Source organism: Dromiciops gliroides, chromosome 1 (genome assembly GCF_019393635.1).
Source record: "Dromiciops gliroides isolate mDroGli1 chromosome 1, mDroGli1.pri, whole genome shotgun sequence".
In the NCBI taxonomy this organism is placed as follows: domain Eukaryota; kingdom Metazoa; phylum Chordata; class Mammalia; order Microbiotheria; family Microbiotheriidae; genus Dromiciops; species Dromiciops gliroides.
The window spans coordinates 334,367,735-334,390,646 of NC_057861.1; the positions used below are offsets into that span (position 1 = coordinate 334,367,735).

The window sequence follows — 22,912 nt, forward strand, 5'->3', positions numbered from 1 at the left end:
ATGGAGGGGAGGGGAAGAGGGGGAAGGAGTAGGGGAGTGAGTGAACCTTAGTATCATTAGAATTGGCTCAAGGAGGGAATAACATACATACTCAAATAGGTATAGTAATATATTTTTGCCCTGAGGGAAAGTGAGAGGGGATGGAGATGGAGGGGGGGGAAGAGGAGGAGGAGGGAAGGATTGGGGGAGGGAACAATAAAAAGCAAAACACTTTCGAGGAAGGTGAAGATATTCTGCATAACTGCACAAGTATGACATATTGCTTGATTTCATAGGGAGAATTGAGGAGAGAGGGAGAAGAAAAATTTAGAACACAGAATTAGCTCAAAGACCTTAATCTCATCAGAGTGGGCTCAAGGAGGGAATAACATTCACAGCCAATTGAGAGGAGTAATCTATTTAACCCTACAGGAAGGTAGAAGGGGAAGAGGGTGAAAGAAGGGAGGGCAGAGTGGGGGGATGGGGCAGTCAGAAGTAAAATACTTTTGAGGAGGAATAGGGTAAAAGAAGATAGAAAATAGAGTAAATATCATGGGAAGGGAATAGGATAGAAGGAAATAGTTATGATGATTGATTATAATGGCAAAATGTATGGTACCTACTTTGTGAAGAAAATTCTTTGTCAAGTTTAAGGTACTATATAAAAGTTATGATGAACAGGATGCTATCAGAAAAACCTGGAAAGACCCACATGAACTGAAGCAGAGAGAAATGCACTGTATACAAAATAACAGCAAGAGTGTAAGATGATCTGCTGGGAAGCACATGGTTATTTTCAGCAAGGCAATGATCTAATATAACCTTTAAGGACTTATGAAAATTGCAAGAACTGATGGCATCTGAAAAGAGATGGAAACACATTTTTTTTTACAATTCTTTAATCTAAAGTTTTGTTTTTTGTCTGTTTTCTCTCACAACTTAGCTAATGTGGGGATGTTTTCCATGACTATTCATGAATAACTTATATTGAATTGCTTGAGTTCTTGAGGGTGGAGGTGGGGGTGGGAAGGGAGGAAGAGAAGTTGGAACACAAAGTTTTTAAAAATTGATGTCAGGGGCAGCTAGGTGGCGCAGTGGATAGAGCACTGGCCCTGGAGTCAGGAGTACCTGAGTTCAAATCCGGCCTCAGACACTTAACACTTAACTAGCTGTGTGACCCTGGGCAAGTCACTTAACCCCAATTGCCTCACTAAAAAAAAAAAAATTGATGTCAAAATTTGTTTTAACATATATTTTGGAAAATAAAATTCTAAACAGGAAAAAAAAGTCTGTGTGCTAGTCATTTGGGGAGACAGCACATGTCTTCCATAGAGCAGGCATGACCAGAATTTACAAACTGCTCAGCTACAAGATTCTTTCATTTCTCTGGTCTTGTCAGCAGGTCAGAAAGAAGTTTTGAAAACTTTAGGCCAAGCAAAATAAGGTTACTTCAAACACCACAAAGAATCATATATTGGTGTCCTCCCTTTGGTTAGTAATAACCACCTGCTAGGGTCAGGATTTGGAAATCGTCTCTTCATACAAAAATATATTTCTCCCATCCTTAATTTAGTTTCCAAAATAATTTTCTATTTTCATCTACTGAAGTGGGTGTGTGTGTGTGTGTGTGTGTGTGTGACACAGAGAGAGAGAGAGAGAGAGAGAGAGAGAAATAGGGGGGCGCGCAATTGGGGTTAAGTGACTTGCCCAGGGTCACACAGCTGTTAAGTGTCTGAAGCCAGATTTGAACTCAGGTCTTCCTGACTCCAGGGCTGGTGCTCTAACCATTGTGCCACCTAGCTGCCCCTCATCTACTGTACTTTTAAAGTCTTTTCACTTATAGATCATATTCCTCTAGCTAAGCATTTATTGCCATAATGTATAAAACTAACTGGCTGTGTGACCTTACACAAGTCACCTGACTCATAATTCTCCACCTATAAAATGAAGGGATTGGACCAGATAATAACTTCTATTTGTAGAATACTTTACAAAGCATTTCCTCACAACAACCGTAAGGGCTTGTTGGTAATAGCATAGAGATTATTATCTCCATTTTTTAAATAAAACTGAAGCTCAAAGGGAGATTAAATGGCCTGTCCATTGTACCACAGCTTATAAGTGTCAGACCTGGATCTTCAGACTCCAAATTCAATGCTCTTTCCATAGTACAATATTGATTAAGTACTCCAGGCAAGTTGCCTGGAGAAGCTCATCAGTGTTGTACACCAGTTCCATGTGCCATTGCTTGCATATGTTCTGGATAATGGATGATGCTCTTATTTTCCCAGTCACCAATGGATATACCTTGGCTGTATACTTTCCAGGGACGTACACATGGATGATGAGGTTGATGCTAGTTCATTGTTTAGGAGGTTCCAAAGGAAAGTATGAGAGAGAAGAGGTATTAGACTGCCTCCCAAACTGAAGATCTACAGGGCCATTGTACTGACTTCATAATGATGTTGTATGCCCATGAAACCTGGACAGTCTACCAGCACCTTGCCAGGAAACTGAATTGCTTCTATATGAATTGTCTTAGGAATATTCTGAAGATGGCCTAGCAAGATAAGGTACTTACTGGACACTGAGGTCCTCTCTGGAGCTAAACTGCCAAGTATTCAAAGTCTACTACAGAGAGCACAACTCTGATGAGTTAGCCATGCTTTTCAAATGTCACAAAGAACTCATATGAGGCAAATGCTCATGTAAAGATCAGAAGAAGTGATACAAGGACACTCTCAAGGTCTCTCTGAAGAATTTTGGAATCAACTGTGTGACATGTGAGACACTAAAAAACCACTCCAGCATGCTAAGCCTGCACCAAAGAAGGTGCTGTGCTCTAAGAGCAAAGCAAAATTGCAGCTCAAAAGAAATGTGAGATAGGAAAATTAAGAGACATCTCTACTCCAAAGGTCCGTGTGGATTATTTCTGACAGACCTATGGCAGAGCTTTCTGAGCTCATATTGGTCTGATCAGCCACAGTTGGACACACTGTACTTTGACTCCAACATAGTAGTATCATGTTGGTCCTTTTCAAGAATGGACAACTACCACTGATTAAATGATTTATGACAAACCTTAGTCCACATTAATTATTCCCTTGTTTTGCACTTATATATACAATATGCCATACTTATACATACTTATGTATTTATATGTACACCATACATACTAGCATAATTTCTCCTTTCTTTCACATGATATTTTCACTCTAAAATGAAAGTAGAAAAGAATTGTGGAGAAAAATGCATACACCCAAGTCTTAGTCTGCCACCATCCTTATTAATATATAAGAATCCCACTCTCATTTACTAAAGAAATGGCTAAATGAGATTTAAATAAATAGCAATTGGCAATAATGTTAATGAAAATATAGCTCTCTCCTAACTTTTCTTCTTCAGTAATTCCCCAATGCTAAGCATAAAAGACTGCTTTACTGTAGGCTCTATAGATTTTGTTATTCTTAACTTTGATCTTGACAAATATTAACAAATATTAACAATTCCATAGACAAACAAGAAAAAGACTCTATATGAAAACACAAATCTCAATTATTTAAAAAATATATAGTAAATTTAACAGGTTAGTTCCAAAGCTATCTTGCTTATCTGTGTCTCTTTCCAAACTTCCTTCCATTCTCTTCTGTGTATTTTCTTTCTTTCTTTCTTTCCTTCTTTCTTTCTTTTTGGTGAGGCAATGAGGGTTAAGTGACTTGCCCAGGGTCACACTGCTAGTAAGTGTCAAGTGTCTGAGGCTGGATTTGAACTCGGGTCCTCCTGAATCCAGGGCTGGTGCTTTACCCACTGTGCCACCTAGCTTCCCCCTCTTCTGTGTATTTTTTAAATGCTTCATGCAAAATCTTTTCTTTGGGGGGGGGGGATCACTATGACTAGTCCCCATCTCCCCTCATATTCTCCCCAACTAATTTTTTAAGAAGTTAAACTTTTTGTTACAAATAAGCAAAACAAGTTCACATATTGGTTGTGTCCAAGAATATATGCCTCATTCTTCACTTCTATCTAGTCCATCATCTCTCTGTCAAGAGGCAGAAAACTTGTTTCATGACTGGTTGTCTGGCATCTGGATAGGTCACTGCATTTCTAATGCAGTCATCCCATGTTACATGTGCAAAAGTGACCTGCTGGATTCCAGCAATAGAGGGCAAAACATAGAGTTTTTAAGGATAATGAGCCACATGAGTGCTTCTAGCCATGTGGTGGCGCCACACCAAAAAACCAAAAAACAAAACAAAAAAACCCTCAACCCTAAAGATCTGTTAAGAAGAAATAAACTCCAGGTGATCCTATGGTCCTATTTTTGTTTCCTGACTGTAGCAAGGGTGGGGGAGTTACTTCGTCAGTTAAAAAGAAGAGACAAGGGGCGGCTAGGTGGCGCAGTGGATAAAGCACTGGCCCTGGATTCAGGAGTACCTGAGTTCAAATCCGGCCTCAGACACTTAACACTTACTAGCTGTGTGACCCTGGGCAAGTCACTTAACCCCATTGCCCCGTAAAAAAAAAAAAATAGAAGAAGAGACAGCTTCTGGCTAACTCTGTCTTTCTTCAACTCCTGTAGTAGCTAGTTTTCATTAGATTTCCAAGAGGGGGGCAGCTAGGTGGCACAGTGGATAAAAGCACCGGCCCTGGATTCAGGAGTACCTGAGTTCAAATCCAGTCTCAGACACTTACTAGCTGTGTGACCCTGGGCAAGTCACTTAACCCCCATAGCCCAGCAAAAAAAACAAAAAAACAAAAAAAAAGGAAAAAAAAAAAGATTTCCAAGAGGAGTGGGGGGTGGGGTGGGGAAGGGCAGTTGCCTTACCCTTGACCCAAGCTAACATGCAGCCATGATCATGCAGCAACTAAAGTCAATTTCCTGCATAAGCGAGCCTGATTCTGGATTTGGGGTTGACTCTGCTTTCTCTTTCCTGACTAGATGACCAAACATCATTCTTAAAATGGGGTGATGATCTTGTGAATTCAAGAGGAACTGTATCCATTGGATAGAGCTAACTGGTGGTAAGGGGAGTTTTTCATGAAAGAAAATGACCACTGTCAAAAGGATGGGCCCAACTCCTTGCCTAATCAATGAAAATGATAATGATGATAATGATAATAATAATTGTGATATGATAATTGATAATATGATAATATGATAATTGGCAGATGCCCAGGGGCCTCACCTGATTGATTTAGTACTGTTTGAATTGGGTGAGAATGAGAAACCGACTAAGTACCTACTTGGAGATGATGAGATATAGGCCACACCTGGCCTGCCCTGAGTAATGTGTTAGTATACTACTGACGTCACTAGGGGACCACTCTCAGCCATGCAACTTGAAGGACCTCCCTTTTGGGGGAGGGAGAGAAAAAGTAGAAAAAAGGAACACTCCATGAGAGGAGCTCTCTTTCCTGTTGGTGAGCTTCTGAGAGCGGACTGGAGAGGGACTGCACAACTGACTCCTATAGAAACTACAGGCCCCAGGTGGTGAGTTAATAGAAACGAGGCCAGGCATTGAGCTGAGCATTTTACAATTATCTCATTTGATCCTTGCAACAACCTTGGGAGGCAGGTGTTACCATTATCATCCCCATTTCACAGTTGAGAAAACTAACGCAAACAGAGTTTAAGTGACTTACCCAGGGTCACATAGCTAATAAGTATCTGGGGTGAGATTTGAACTCAGGTCATCCAGACTCCAGAACCAACATTCTATCCATTGTGCCACCTAGCTACTTCTACTTAGCAGAAAACTAAGACCAGGAGCTGTTTGGACAGTACAGTATAGAACTAAGGTGAAATGTTACTAGGTACCCCCATTAAACAGCCTCCTGAGAGATTATAATAGTAATAATGTTATATACTTATTAATATGCAAATATTAATACATAATTAATTAAGTTCAGTTAATGCCTACTATAAGTCTTATGTTTCCTTTAACATTTCTTTTGTGTGTAGGAAATAAGTTCCCACCCCTTATCTGATTTATGAAGTACAATGAGTACTTTTCTACTTCCCTTTGGGGAAGCTTTAGACATGAGTCAAAACTTTGAATAATTAAAGCAGGGTGGAAGCTGTAACAAGTCAAAGAGTATGAGAAAAGGCCTCTGATCCTTCTTCTAGGTTAGAGATTCTTTATCTTTTCCATAGCATGGACATCCTGTGAAGTCTAGTTATGTCTACAGACCTCATCTCAGAATCATTACATAAAATTAAATTCATAGAATTACAAAGGAAACCAATTATAATGAAATAGTTATCAAAATACTTTAAATGTAAATTCACAGGTCCCAGGTTAAGAAACCTTGTTCTAGGTGGTCAGATCCCCCTAAAACTGAACGTACTTAAAAGGAGTCCCTTAGGGAGAAAGACCAGGTGCAGTATTCTACCCTTGTGTCCTAGCAACACATTAATAATATAAGATAATGTTCAGAGTTTTTATGTCTTTCTAAATTGTTGGGGTTTTTAAATAATGTTTTAGCCCATATTTAACTAGTTCTGTTTCTGCTCATTTCATTCTAGATCAGCTTATACAAGTAAGTCTTCACAAGTTTCTCTGACTTTCCCTTTAATCATTTCTTATAGTGTAACAGTATTTAATTATATGTGTATCAATTTGTTCAGCCATCCCCAATTATGGGTACCACCTTGGTTTCCAGTTATTTTTTTTCTTTCTTTTTTTTGGGGGGGGCAATGAGAGTTAAGTGACTTGCCCAGGGTCACACAGCTAGCATCAAGTGTCTGAGGCCAAATTTGAACTCAGGTCCTCCTGAATCCAGGACTGGTGCTTTACCCACTGAGCTACCCAGGTGCCCCCTCCAGTTATTTTCCACAACATAAAGAGCTATTACGAATACTTTTATACATAAAGGTATTTGCCCCCTTTCTTATATTTCTTTGGAGTATGTGTCTAGTAATGAAATTACAGGGTCAAAGGGTATAAACAGTTTGCTGACTTTTTGGGTATACAGTTCCAAAATGCTTTCCAGAGCAGCTGGACCAATGGCTCCATATATTTGTGGAAAAGACAGAAAAGAGGTGACTAAACAGTGGTATTTCCTTTCTATTCAAGTTTCAGAGCTTCCACAATTCTGATCCAAGGAATAAAGTGCAATTGAAGCAGCCCCTAGCTCAATTGATAGCCACAGGGCTCCAGATGTAGTTGGAAACACATGACTGTATATGTCTAGTCAAGAGAACTAGGAAGGAGTGCCATGAGTATCACTTGGGAAGAGGTATTAGGTCTCCCATAGCCCAACCCTGAATTGGCATGGCTGCTTCTTTAAGTACAAGGCTAGCTGAGAAGAGCCTCCCTTAGTTAGGCTGATGTTTCAAATAATAATAAAGTGGAAGAGGGAAAATTATGCATGGGAAATATTTTGAAATTGTATGTGTGTATAGAATACAGGAGGAGAACAATAAGACTGTTTTTCATTTGTTTAAATATATTTGCTTCATCTAGGTTTTGTTTACACAACTTTATTGAAAGCTCCCTGAAGACAGGGACAATGTTCAGGAAAAAGCTTGGTCTGCACTTCAATCCTTAGGTGGATTGTATGCCTGGGGAGTGCCTCCCTCTGGGGGTACAAATCACAACCCATCTATAATTTTTCATTCTATGTGATTCTTGCTCTTGTAATTCCATAAATCTTCCATAGGATCTATTTGCCACACTGGAAGTCTTCCTGTGGATTTTTTTAATATTTGGGAAATATTAGCACAACACCTGATTCCCTATCTGTTGCTTCTCATTCTTGCTGCAGGATATCTCTTCCTACTTTTCCAGGCCCAATGTCTACTTCAGTAACTTTCCTGAGTTCTCAAAGGTCACACATCAACAGAGTGCAAACTTCAGCAGATTCTACTGAACTGCAAAGACTCCCAAGGAACAGCATAAGTAACTATAGGGGCAGCTAGGTGGCACAGTGGATAGAGCACTGGCCCTGGAATCAGTAGTACCTGAGTTCAAATCTGGCCTCAGACACTTAACACTTACTAGCTGTGTGACCCTGGAGGCAAGTCACTTAACCCCAATTGCCTCACTAAAAAAAAAAAAAAAAGTAACTATAAATATGCTCATTAGCCACTCTTTGACCCCCAAAGACCCATGAAATACCTTGTTCCCTAGTAATTTAATAAAAGCTTTTTGATTAAGTGAATCAATGAATGATTATTTACCTTCCTATCTCTGTAAACACATGGAAACCTTAAGTCATAATCCTTTTTTCCTTATAATTCTAGACTATAAAAAATATCCAATCACGGTCATAAGGACTTTTTGGGTTTGTTTGTTTGTTTGTTTGTTTTTGCAGGGCAATGGGGGTTAAGTGACTTGCCCAGGGTCACACAGCTAGTAAGCGTCAAGTGTCTGAGGCCGGATTTGAACTCAGGTACTCCTGAATCCAGGGCTGGTGCTTTATCCACTGCGTCACCTAGCCGCCCCCCCCCCCCACATAAGGACTTCTTAATACTAGATATGAACAAAGTACTGGCCACAGAAAATTTGCACAGCATCTTAAATATATACCACAGAGATACTTTGCAGTTCCACTTACCTTCCTCTCTCGAGTAGCAGAAAGTGTTTGGAATACATCTTGGTTTCTTTGTCCAGTTTGTTGATCAATGCAAATCATTTGGCACCTGTGACATGGTCCCAACACCTGAAATAGCAGCAAAGAGAAGAGGTAGAAGGAGAGACTCAATCAAAGCCCAAAGTCCCAATTAAGTAACTATTGCAATAGTCCAGACAAGATGAATACCTGAACTAAGGAACTAAGGTGCTATTAATATAGTAAAAAGAGATTGTGTGGAAGTAGAATAAACAAGACTTGGCAAGTCAATGGTTACAGGTGTGGAATGAGGAAGAGGGAAGAATCAAGAATGATGCTGAAGTCACAAACTTGGGTGACTGGTAGGTTGATGCTATTCTCAACAGAAACAAAGAGTTTCAGTCACAATGTGGGCTTTTAAAATGCCAAATATGAGATGTCTATAGTATATTCATTTGAATGCGATCAAGAAGTAATTGCAGATAAGGGACTGGAGCTCAGGAGATAAATTAGGGTTGGATATTTAGATCTGGAAGGCATCTGAAAAGAAATGAGCATCAGACTCATAGGAACTAATGAGGTTACCAAATAAGAGACAAAGAAAAAAGAAAACTTGGCCCGTGCTAACCAGGGACATTCCAATGGAATACCCAACCGACAGATATAGATACATATGTATGTATCTATATGTGTACATATACATATATGTATGTATTTATCAGTATAAACAAGATACATACAGAAAAAGATGAGACATAGCTCTAGAAAATAAGGCATTAAATAGCCTGAGAGACCAGAAAAGGATACCTGCAGGAAGTGTGCATAAACTGAGTCTTAAAGGAAGCCAGGAATCTAGTTTGTCCTTAGTTCAGAGGTTTAAAGACTAGGGACCACCCATCCCCCCATCCTGGCCTTGGCTTGGGAATATACTTGTTGTTTCCCACCCAGGAGAATGTAGCTTCCTGAGGGCATGTACTATTTTATTTTTCCCTTGTACTCTCAGAGCTTGGAACACAGTGGGGACTTAATACATGTTTATTACATTAAATTGAACTGAAGCCTTGACCTGAGGGAAAAGGAGATATCTGGCTCCAACTTCCCCACATCCTGGTGGAAGACTCATGGATGAACTGAGTTTGCATGAAGAGGTCCAAGTGTTGGTGGTCCTACCCCTTTCAAGCTCCCTTCCCATGAATGAGCCCTTAGTCACACACTTCCAACACATATAGCACCCTCGAAATTTATCTTTGCTTGAACAAAGCTCTGATTATCCCATCCTGGTTATGCTTATGAAGAAAATAAATAAACAACTCCTAGGTGGGAATTTCATAATTGGAGAGTGGTAAATATGATGATGGATGAAGGCAGGCATGGGAGGGAAGTGGGCTGTGACTTTAAGCAACTGCTCTTAAAAACTAAGGACATCACTCCAGTGATGTGATGCATCCATATCTTGTACATGTGAAAGGAAAAACACCAGCTTTTTCTCTCCTCACTCATTCATGGAGTAAAAAAACCAATGGGGTCTGATACTGTAAGTTCTCTGGATACATGCTGCCATCTTGGGATCAAATCTATTGCCATCATCACCCAAATCCGCAGGTGAAAGGTACTGTGGAAATAGAATACGCTATGTAGGCCTTTGATCAAAACACCCTGATCTCATCCTGCTGGGATACTGCAAGTGGGCAACAAGTTGTGCTAGAAATGGAGTTCACTCAGAGGAGAGAGGAAAACCACAGAACCAAAGTTATAGCACCTGACACCTACTGACCCGGAGGCAACTATAAGTGTACATCCTTAGGTTGTTTCTAGAGTAAAACCACACTAAGGCAACAACTTATCAAGAGAACAAATTTGCTTCTCTAGCCTTGCCTCAACTATGTTATTCTGAGTGCACATGGTTTTCCAGAGAACATCAACACCACAAAAAAAAGAATAAACTAAAGCAATCATACTCTCAGACTCAACCTCCCTCTATTGCATTGTGCAACAACCAGGTCCCAGGACATTGATCCTCTGTTCTTTCTAATGAGACCTAAGTAGTAGGTCCTGAACTCAAAAAGAATAATAAAATGCTTCTCCTATCTTGTAGACTAAGAGTATCATTATCATCAATAGTATTAGTAGTGTTTATCCAGAACACTTGGCATAGTGCTATACACACAAGATACATTAAAAAAAATTTGATGACTAGCCTCCTAACTGCTCTCCCTTGCTCAAGTGTTTCCCCACTCTGATCCATCCTCCACAAACTGCTAACATCCAAGTATGACATATCATGCTCCTCAGTAAATTCTAGTGGTTCCCTATGGTCTCTAGAATCAAATAGAAACATTTTTATTTGACATCCTGTGCCCAACCAACCTTTGCAGCCTCCTTATGCATTACTCTCCTTCCTTCACTCACAGCCAAACTCAATTTCTCCTCACTTCTAGCATCTCTCTCCCCTCCCATCTCCCATTTCCCATGTCTGAAACGTCCTCCCTGCTCAGCCCCTCATTTGCCAAATACCCCCTTCTACATGTAACCTCACTTTATCTCCCTGGTTAGTAGTGCCTTCTCACCCAAATTACCTTGCACTTTAAAAATCTATATTCACATCTGTACATTTTGTCTCCTATACAATGTAAGCTCCTTGAGAACAGGTACTGTTTCATTTTTGTTTTTATGTTCCCAAAGCTTAGCACACAGTAGGTGCTTAATAAATACTTGTCGATTGAATGATTCTATAGCTCTGAAGTTCAGTCCTGGACATATGCATGCTGGCTAAATTCTTTCATTTCCATTGCATTCATTCTAATTAAATCCAGAGCCTTAAAAAGATGTGCAGAGGTATAGTAAGAATATGCTGCATTCCAATCTTTTATATCTTAATCCTAGCCACAGAGTATCCCTGCTATGATAGTATGACTAATGATTTCGTACGTACCTCAACCACTCACTGCTTCCCAACCATTCCCAGAAGGAAGTATAATAGAGACCAAAGGGTCCAAGGATGAAGTTCACTCTTGCCTTTTCATAGCTCCTAGTATCTTGCTCTACCTGTCATCCTGAATGCTGGAGCTGTGCTTCCCTTGAATATCAAGGTCTGCTTGTCCCTTTGCACTTTAATTTTTGTTCTCCTGATTCTGAGCTGATTGACTTATTTCTGGTAGTTGAAAACTTTGATGACTTCACCTCTTTCTTGACCTCTTGGTTTCTAGACTTCGAGCCAGCCCTTTTTCCCAGATGCCATAATTCCGTAGGTGCTACCTTAATCACTAGGCTTGTGGGTCCTTGGTTTACTTCTGATGCCTCACAGCAATCGAAACCTTAACCATCTGTCTTAAAGGTATCAGGCCTGAACCTCTGCCCAGCCATCTCTTACTGAAGACATTGACTATTGCTATTTCTCAGAGAACTTTAATCTACATAAAGCAATTAACAAAAAGAGGACACTAGGGGCGGCTAGGTGGGCAGTGGATAGAGCACTGGCCTTGGAGTCAGGAGAACCTGAGTTCAAATCCGGCCTCAGACACTTAACACTTAACTGGCTGTGTGACCCTGGGCAAGTCACTTAACCCCAATTGCCTCACAAAAAAAACAGGACACTAGAAGACCATCTCCTCCCTCAGCTCTAAAATCTCAGGCAAACACTAAATGCCCTTGTCAAATGGAGAAATATGGCCATCAAGGACAACAGCAGTCTAGATCACAAGCTCACTTGCAAAACATTGCAGAGGAGGGAGACAGGAAAATTATGAATTGTTTCACCTCAGGAGGAAAAAAAAAAGTACAGAGCAGTGGAAGAGAAAACAAGATTTAAACCTTAAGTAGATAAAAATTCCCTGGCTGAAGTAAAGTGCTGGCATAGTATCAAGGTCTTCTTTGCTGCTGGTGTGCTATACTCAATGCCCAGATTCCTTGCTTAGCTTCTGACTCCTCTTGCTCAGAATGTTGGCCTGGCTTCTGAGCACTCGTAACCAGGCTGCATCCCTGGATTCCAGACTGGGTTGTCTGTTTTGACCTTCAAGAACTGTGTGATCCTTTGATCCTGCCCTAATTCTCACCTACTGCTTGGCACTGACCTTGGTACTTGTATATTTTCTCAATTCTGGCGATCCACCTGGTTCCTAACCCAAAATGCTAGTCTCCAGTTTGCTGGTCCTTCTCCAAACTGGGTCCATTCTCAGGTCTACACCCTCCTCCTACTCCTAGTCTTAGTTTAGACTCTCTGGTCTTGGCTTTTGAGTCTATGACTCATTTTCACTTATATTCCTGACACTGATACAATCTCCATATAAAACTTATAACAGACAACTGGGAATATAGAGACTAGTAAAGCAAGTAAAAAGACGGCTCTCAGAGCAGATTTTGGAGTCATTCCCAAGAGACCAAGATTGTGTGTATGGATGGGATTTCTGAAGAAAAGTGTGGAGAGACCAAAAAAGGACTAAAGCAGAACTTTGGATAAAACCCCAGGTAGGGGAATGGGAAGACCAGGAAACATCAGAAGAGATAGTAAAGGTATGGCCAAAAAATGAAAGAGAGACAGGGAAGGAGAAAGAATTGGGAGAGAGTTCGAAGAAAGAAGAGAAGCAATGAGCTTATGTGATTAATAATGAATAACTAGCAAACAATAAGCACTTAATAAATACTTCATCTCTCCAATGTTTACTATTTAAGTAGTCAGAAAGCTGAAGTCAAAATCATTGACTACCCAGCCTTGGGAATTATAAGTTTAACTGATCACTTTATGTAGACTTCACATCTACTCTTTGCTCCCCTTGGATGTCAAACCACCCCTCTACTTGCCCTCTCTCTCTTCGAGCCCCTCTTTCTCCTTCTTTCCTCAACTACCTTGGAGCCCACAGCAACAGAAAAAGGAAACGTGAAGAATGGTTAGAAGTGGTTGAGAGGAACTCATCTGGTAGCTTCTTCTCCACCCATAATTCTGATTCCAACCTTCCAGTGTTGTTGGCTGTGCCAGATCATGTCTGGCAATGAAAGGCAACTCACTGGTAGCTAGGTTTCAGTTTCAGGTCAGTGGCAGAGTTTTGGTGGCCTGGAATTCTGTGAACTTTTCAGGAGAGAAGACCATCTCATACTTAAGAATATTGCTATTTTATCACTGTCCTAAAGAACAGAGTTTTGCAAACTTTGTGGAGGGGAGGGGGGTAGAAGGGAGAGGGAAGTATAATGTACCAGGCTTGTGGATTCCCTGCTCCAGGAAATTCTCAGTGAAGAAACTCCCTCTGCCAGTACAGACCGGTGTTTGCTCTGCACCTCAGAGTCTTAGAGAGTTGCCTGTGGCATAGAGAAAGTTAAATGACTTGTTCAGGGTCACAAGGCCAACATGTGGTAGAGGCTGGCACTCTATTCCCAGTGCCAGGATGCCTCTCTATGCAAGGTTATATTTTTTAAAAATAATATTCTATATCAAGGCTAGATACAGGTAATTGGAATTTTATGATGACTGGTTATTCTATTCCAAATGTGAATCTTCAAAATTGACTGGACTTAGGGAGATGATGCTGATAGTGTGGGAAGGAATTCCAACCAGCCTACTTCTCAGAATCCCTGAATCCTCACAGTGGTAAGTAGTCAATCTATCCCAAAACATATCTGATGGGAATCCCTTACATGGCATGTGCCAAATAGTCATCCAGTCTTTGCCTAAAAACTTCTAACTTCCCACCATTAGGAAGTCCTTTGCTTGTTTCTTCTAACATTAAGCATAAATTTGCCTCCACGGCACCCATTCATCCATTCATTCATTGCTCCTGGTTTTGCCTTCAGGAGCCAAGCAAGACAAGTTTAATCCCTCTTCCATCAGAGAGCCCTTCAATACTTCAAGACATCATGTCATCCAGACACTAACAGAAGCCACCATCACCATGCTGACCCTCCTCTCATCCCTCAACAACTTTTTAACTAGAAAGACTAGAGATCTATCAAGTATGGTTAGGAGAAGAATGGTACCAGAAATACCATTCTCTTAGTTTGACTGAAAATGTTGACAAAGTAAAGGGAAAGGGGGCATAGGATCCTTACATACAAGGAAACTGAGTGAAGGTTAGGGAGGCTAGGTAACTTCCCAAAATCATACAGAGTAAACATTAGAGGCAGAATTTAAACACAGGTCAGTGTTCTTTCCACAGTACTACACAAGGCTTGGATCTGCATGGGGACCTCTGGGTACAAATTTTCTGCTACTTACCAGAAAATTTATGGTGCCAGTGGAAATCTCATCCCATTTCTCTTCTTCAAAAGCCTTAGTTCCACTGATAACTATGTTGGCACGGAAACGCTGAATTAGCTCTCTCATTGACAATAGTTCTTCTGTTCCATTTTCATCACTGTCAATACACAGCCCCCCCCAAAAAAATGGGAATAATGTATTAATTGTACTATAAGCATTATCCATCTGATTAGGTGAATGTTAAGATTCATTTATTGATACTTATTTATACTTGGGGCCTTGGTAATTAGGGAAAAAATGTTTACAAGACTGTATTACCAAGATTTTGAGGAACAGAAATTAATCTATAAATGGAGTGTGCTGCGGCTAATATTTAGACACAGTAAACATTCCTAGGAGAAAGCAAAGAAGTTGAAATTATCCATTGTTAAAGACACAGAAGGCTTGGGAAACCTAGGGAAAGGATCATATGCACTTAATAAATGATCGTTGATTAATTGATGTAAGCTGACTACTGAAAATAACTAATTCTCCAAAAATAAAATAGAAGAAAGCTTTTAAATAATAATACTTAGCCCCAGTTGTCTAAATACATCCAAATCACCTGAAAACCATTTACCTTCAAGCCATGAAAATATCACCAGGAGTTATAAAGTGGATCTCAGTGATTCCTCCTATTACCCCGAAGGAAACCATCAGAAATGACCAGCATGACAAAAATTTTGGTAGGGTAAAGAATGAAATTGGATTCTGCCATGGCGTCTCATGAAGACGGGGTGAATTTTCAGAAGTGTACAGTAAACAAAACCAAAAAAAACCCCAAACCACACACAGTGAACTGAATGTCAGGATGACTGGGTCCTGCCTGGTCCTGCCACCCAATAGCTGTGGGTGGATAGCAGTAGGGCTTCTTCATGTCTGGAAAAATTTAATTCTTTTCTCTTTCAAGGAGGGAAAATGACATCTCTTCCTCACCAGAAGGTCCTATAGTGTGGGGAAATATCACCATCTAGTGGTCAGTTAGGATACTGCTACAAAAGACTTCTAAAGCCAGAAGTCAGAAGGCTGATTGCACAGGGCAAGATTGCCTTATAAGTTTCATAAGGTCATGGCTTCGTTTATTCCTAAAGATGTGAAAATGTGACACGGTTTTAGAAGCACTTAGTAGAAAGTTCTGAAAGGCTACAGAATGTCAGTGTAACCTAAGTTTTCAACAGTCCAAACAAGTATCAGCAGGGAGGGTAGGAGATCAAACAGATCCAGTGCCAGCTCAGAACGCTCTGTGGCAGCCCTTGGAGGTTGTAAGCTTCACTGTTAATGATCCTATGCCTAGTATCCTCCTGGATCTCTCCCTATCCCTGTATTAATCAACTGAGTAATGCTTGCCTTCCATTGACCTCAACCCAACCCTACTTAACCCACCTCTACTCATGTCACGCTCCATGCCCTCCTACCCCATCCACTGTGCCCTCTGAGATTCCCTTCATTCTGGTCCTTTTTCTCTCACACTTTCTTCTACTGGCTGGTCCTCACTGAATCCTGTCTCCCCATGACACTCCACCTATGGCCCTCCTCATTAACACTCCTCTCTCCAGTTTCTCTCAGACCCTGCCCCTCCCTGACCAACTCTCTCACATACACTGAACCTAGAGAGTCAGAACACTCTTGGCTTCCCAATGAAGCCTCTGCCCTCTCCCTTTGCCTCCATTACTCAGCAACTTCTCCTCCTTTAGAGTTCAATCACAATTTTCTGCCCAATTGAAATCATGGCAGCTATTGTAAACTTGGTCTCCAGGTCATTCTTTCCCTTTGTCAAGGAGTTCAGCACCACACTCTTATTCTTCCTCTCTTTCCCAAATCCTACTCTTACACCAGGGGACTTCAATATTCACAGTGTGATGATCACACTGATCATGCCATCCCTTCTACCTAATCTCTTTAGCCTCCTTATATCCCATGACCTTCTCCTTCAATTGACTTCAGCCAGAGGGAAAGGTCACACAATGGATCTTGACATTGTCAACAAGTGCTCCACTTCTCTCATTAAAAACTGTGGTATTCCCCTGTCTAACCTCAAATTCTATCATTTCATCTCTTCCTATCCCTCGTTCATCATAAAGCTGCTAGCTTTCCTCATGACCTTCAATTCCCCCCCCCCAGGCCTTTTTCAGGACATAATCTCCCATTCTGAATTCACTTTCCTCCCTTTCCAATCTATTGTTAGCCATTTCAACTCAAGGCAGCTAGGTGGCTCAGTGGATAGAGTTCTGGGCCTGGAGTCAGGGAAATCCGAGTTCAAATTCAGCCTCAGATACTTACTAGCTGTGTGACCCTGGGCAAGTCATTTAACCTCTGTTTGCATTAATCCACTAGAAAAGGAAATGGCAAGCCATTTCAGTATCTTTGCCAAGAAAACCCCACGGACATTATGGTCCATGAAGTCACAAAGAGTCAGACACGACTGAACAACAATTTCAACTCAGCATTATCCTCTCAAATCTCTCCCTTCTTTATCTTTCTTCTGTTCATCTCTTACCAAACCTCAGCACTAGATTATTCCCACTACCTACCTTTTCTACTCCTGGTTACATGGGCAATAGTCATAACTATGTTAACTTGATACATTATAATTTCATGTTATTCAACTTCAACCGGACCCTCATTGCAGTAGATAGAGAACCTGGCACAAAGTCAGGAAGATCCAAGTTCAAATCCTGCCTCAGACTGTTATTCGATTGTGACCCTGGACAAGTCACTTAATGTCTATTTGCCTCAGTTTCCTCATATATAAAATGAAGATTAAAAACAACACCTGCCCCCTATGTTTCAAGGATGATACCAGATATTTGTAAAACACTTGGGGGGACAGCTAGGTGGTGCAGTGGATAGGGCACTGGCCCTAGATTCAGGAGGACCTGAGTTCAAATCCAGACTCAGACACTTGACACTTACTAGCTGTGTGACCCTGGGCAAGTCACTTAACCCTCATTGCCCTGCAAAAACAAAAACAAAAAAAAACACCACTTGGGACAGTGCCTGGCACCTAGTAAGTGCTATATAAATGTTACCTATGTTGTTGTTGCAGCTTTTATTCCTCCTTAAATGGTTCCCTATTTCACTCCTTACAGAAGTAATTTTAAACCTTCTCCAGTCCCCTAGAAATTCCTCCTCCCTTTCTCACTCAGCTGAGGATCCTGCCTCTTACTCTAATGAGATAATTGAGAACTCTCCCATCTCCCATTCTCTTCATCTGAAAACTACTTGACACCACTCCCCAGTATATCTCCTCTCCCCTAATATCATGATAATGAAGGAGTCCTTATCCTTGCCAAGGATAACCTTGATCTCATCCCCTCTCATCTTCTCCAAGTCTCCCCATCCTTAAAAAAATGTCTATGCCTACCATCCCCATCAAGCTCTCGTTCTGCATCTTCCTTCTCTCTCAGCCAACATCCTGAAAAAAAAATGTTGCCTTTCCTGATCACCCCACTATTAATTCCCTCTACCCCAAACTGCCTTGTATTTATCTACTTTATGTTTATGCAATATATAATTACATATTTGTTCCCCATTAGAATCTACACTCCTTGTGAGTAGTTCTCTTCTTTGTACTTACATCCTCAGCACCTAAAATTTCCTGGTATACAGCAAGTGCTTAATATATGCTTGTCAGTTGATTAAAGATTTTAACAACCATATCTAACCCTATTATTGACAGAAAGCTCCCTCTATAACATCCCCAACCAATGTTTAGATATCTTTTGCTTGAAGACCTCTTGTGAGAAGGAATCCAATACCACTTGAAGCATCCCATTGCACTTTTGGATCCCTCTGATGGGGAGGGAAATTTTGCTCACACTTGATTGAAAATTGCCTCTTTACAACTTCTACTCAGTGTTCCTAGGTCTTCTATCTAGGGTCAAGTAATATAATCTCATGCCTTGTCCACATGGTAGTCCTTTAATACTTGAAGACATGATCCCTTTTAAATTCTTTCTTTTTCAGGCCAAATACTCCATTCCTTCAAATGTTCATGGGGTATGAACTTGAAGGCCTCCAATATTCCAGTAACGCTCCTCTCCTTGTTCTCCATGTCACTAGTTTTATTCTGAAAAGCATCACATCTGGATTAGATTTATTTACCCTGAAGAATTTTAGGTCATTGAGTTCTACCTATGCTTTTTTTGAACCTTTTGAAGTTTGCTTCTCAGTTCACTCCCAGTCAAGAAGAACAGAACTATGTTTACAGAGCTAGCAAAGAATCAAGATCAAGGATCAAGATACCAGGTTTACTCAGTTGACTGTGGTGCCACAGACCTTTCTTAAACCTTGTTTTTTGAGTGCCTGACTCAATAACAACTCACAGTTGTTATTGTTGTCTGTCCTTCATTCTCAAAGACGACCATGACATCAAGAAGTTGATGTCATGACTTGCAAGTGGATTTAAGTGAGGCAGTGATGTGCAAAGTCACCAGCCTTACCACACGATAGGCATTTGATGTATATTGAATTGGAAATAATTGGATTAAGCTCCTTTCATTATTTCTAGTCTGTTCCTTTAAATTAAGATAGAGTAAAATTTAAAGGGGCAGCTAGGGGGTGCAGTGGATAAAGCCCCAGCCCTGGATTCAGGAGGACCTGAATTCAAATCCGGCCTCAGACACTTCACACTTACATTTGAAAAGATTTCGACAGAGTAGACTATAAAACAGAATCTCTTGGGGGGGGCGGGGCAATGAAGGTTAAGTGTCTTGCCCAGGGTCACACAGCTAGTAAGCGTCAAGTATCTGTGGCCGGATTTGAACTCAAGTCCTCCTAAATCCAAGGCCAATGCTTTATCCACTACTCCACCTAGCTGGCCCCAGAAAAGGATCTTAATAACATTCAGGTTAACAGAGGTAAATGTAAAGTCTTGCATGAGTTCAAAAAATCAACTTCCCAAGTACAAGATGAATAATTATAGCTAGACAACAATTCACCTGAGAAGGGCTTAAGTAGACTGTAAGATTTACACGAGTAAGTGGTGGACAGAGCTGCCCAAAAAAGCCCAAATTCTATGTGCAATTTTAGCTCTTTTAAGAGAGTTTGAGTGCCCAGAGTTAGGGATGTGACAGTTTCAGTGTACTCTGACCTAGGTAAACCATAACTGAGGTATTATACTTAATCTGGACATTGTATTTTAGGAAGGACATAAGGGGGCTACAGAATATCCAGAGGAGAGCAACTAGGAAGGAAAGGTAAAGGGTATTGGATCATATCAAACAATAACAATGATAATATTCATATCTTCAGTGGCTGTCACTCAACCAGTGTAAGACACCCCTGCAATATGAACAAGCATTTCTCAAAATAAGAAATGTAATTAACATCCTTAGGAAGGATTGCTCCAAATCTGTAAGCATAAGAGAAACGCAAACCAAAACAACCCCAAGATTTCGCCCCAGACCCAGCAAATTGACGACGATGACAACAAATGGGAAGAGTGAATACTGAAGGAGATGCAGAAAGATGGGTATGTTAACTGTAGGTGGAGCTGTGAGTCAATACAGCCATTCTGGAAAGCACTATGGGATCATGCAAAGACAGTGACTAAAATGTCCACACCTTTGGATTCAGAGATTCCACTGTTATGTATAAACACAATGGAAGTCTACGACAAGACATCAAAATATTTGTTTATCTGTGCCGTGATATTTATAATGATGCCTTGTAGCTGCATTCCCACCCATCCTTTAAAGTCTAGTGCAAATATCATCTGGCCACAGAATCACTGTAGCAGGTGAAAGTGAGCTTAGAGAGCACCTAGTCCAAGCTCCTCGTTTTACAGATGAGAAAACTGAGGCTCAGAAAAAGGAGGAGACTTGCTGGAGTCACAATTAATTAAGAAGTAGCACCAGGGGGCAGCTAGGTGGCGCAGTGGATAGAGCACCGGCCCTGGATTCAGGAGTGCCTGAGTTCAGGTCCGGCCTCAGACACTTACTAGCTGTGTGACCCTGGGCAAGTCACTTAACCCCCATTGCCCTGCAAAAATTAAAAAAAAAATAAAAGAAGTAGCACCAGGATGCAAACCCTAGTCCTCTGGCTCCAAATCCCTAAAGCCTTTCCTGATCTCCCCTATTATTAATGATGACCTCAGACCTTACATCCATTCTGCTTTACACCTGTCAAATCTGCTTACAATTTAATACTGCCTGTTATATTGTATCTAATCTTCTTGCAATTCTGTAAGGTCTTTTGGAGAAGGAACCGTATCTTAACTAACCTTTAAATCTTCTCTACCTCCGGCATCTAGCAGTGTCCTACATTCTATACAGGCTTAAAAATGCTTGTGAAATTGAATTGGATTTAGTTTCTTATTCATCATGGACCTTCAGTTCCTACAGATGATCCAGTCCCTGCTGCCATATTGGAAGAAGCTAAGGGTTCATCTGAAACACCTGTATGTTCCTCCCTCCTCCCCAACCTGAGGCATGTGTCTAGTGTAACGATTGGAATGACGCCACCTGCTGGAGACTTACTGTAGAAGAGTTCCGCCCATGAAATGAAGGTCTTTGAGGGCAAGACCAGGAGTCTTTTCTTTGGCATCAGGAAGTGACATTTACTGGTGGGAGGAGGAAGGAAGAGACTGGCGCTCGCTCTCGCTCTCTTTCCTGAGGACTCTGGTGGAGAGTGGAGCTAGAAATGTGCTCTCCCTTTAATAGATAGGAATCTAGGCCTTTCTCTCTCTTTACCAAATTCTTATTCTCCTTAATAAATGCTTAAAAGTCTAACTCTTGCTAAAGCTTATAATTTATTGGCAACCACTCATTAGATATTTTAGACAGTTTAGCTAGAATTTTAACCCTTAACACTAAACAAGAATGTTTCTTCACAGATCAAGTCTCAAGTAGGGCTATGAAGTTATATATTAAGTTTGGTCTTTGACCCCATGAACCTTACACAGATCTTGGAAAAGAACTTCACAGCCCATGAGAGGAAATGCTACCCATGTGCCATCCCTAGGAAATAATACAAGGTCTGCAGAACCATCATCTAAGCTGTTAGCATTTACACGAGTGGGAAATGCAGCCAGTCTGAAACAGAGACACCACCCACCCAAAGAGATCTGGAGAAACGTGCTTTACCTGGTAAAGCTCCAAGGCCCTATATTTCAGCAAGTACGTTCCCCAGCCCATTCGTGATCAAGCACCAACTGAACCCCCAAATTTCATCGCAATACATTTGGCTTCTGATATGCAAGTTTTATGAGATGTGAGGGCTGTCTTTCCTCTCTCCTCTGTGGCCATAAAGTTACCAACTTAGAGAACATCTATTGCTAAGTGTTTGGGAAAACAGCACACCCTGAGCTGCCAATTCACTAGCGCAGTGCTTTGCGCATAATAGGCATTTAGTAAATATTTGTTGAATTTGTTGAATACCAATAAGGGTGAGCCACATTTGGAAAGAAACAGGAGGCCCACCCCAGAGAGCAGCAGAAGCTGCTATGAAATGGTTCTCTACAAAATAAGCATCTTTTGCCAACAGCTTTCAGGGCTCTGACCCTTCTTAAGAGAGCATTTCTTACCTTGCATTTAACAGCTGATGAAGTTCCAAAATACTAGCTCTATTTATCAGGAGGTACTGTGCTTCATTTACCAAAGAAAGGGAGGGTGTTGTGGCATGAGATGGATCTGAAAAGCAACAATTCAGCATTTTAACATTACAGTGAAAAGTAACAATATGCTATGTCTTGTTTAGGAAACTAGTCATTCCAGCAAGGTGTGCTTTAAAGCAGATTTTGGCAAAAGAAGCCTATTTCCCAGTAATTTGCATTCAACAAACTAGAGAAACATTCTGCTAGAAAAAAGTTGGGAGGCCTAGCCATAATGATGTTATGAACAATCCCCTTAAAATGAATGAAACACATTGAAGAACAAAACAATTATGGTAAAAAGATAATACGCTTTTGTCATTAAAAGCATGTCATAAATATTAACAAGCAATACTATACTATACTGAAGTTTTGCCACAAAATAAAAACTTGCCAAGGGGAAAATCATCTCCTTCCTGTGCCTCACGTAGTGCTCCCATCACAGAAGTAACGTTACCTAAAGCTGCAGCCATTAGGCCTGGTCAACTTAACCCTCAACTTTGTGACCACCATGATTCTTTACTCCCCCTCCCTTTTCCAATTAGTTGAATTTGCTGGTCTCTTTC

The 22,912-nt window shown here is 40.8% G+C and overlaps 1 protein-coding gene across 1 annotated transcript in view; it reads right to left on the bottom strand.

Annotated features, from left to right (window-relative positions):
- Positions 1-22,912, bottom strand: part of MOCOS (molybdenum cofactor sulfurase) — a 100,275-nt gene that overhangs the window by 18,209 nt on the left and 59,154 nt on the right. Inside the window, exons 12-14 of the mRNA XM_043996713.1 lie at positions 22,281-22,386; positions 14,735-14,873; positions 8,539-8,643 (exon numbers count right to left, since the gene is read on the bottom strand). Of these exons, the coding sequence (XP_043852648.1) occupies positions 8,539-8,643; positions 14,735-14,873; positions 22,281-22,386 (350 nt within the window). The remainder of the gene's footprint in view (positions 1-8,538; positions 8,644-14,734; positions 14,874-22,280; positions 22,387-22,912) is intronic.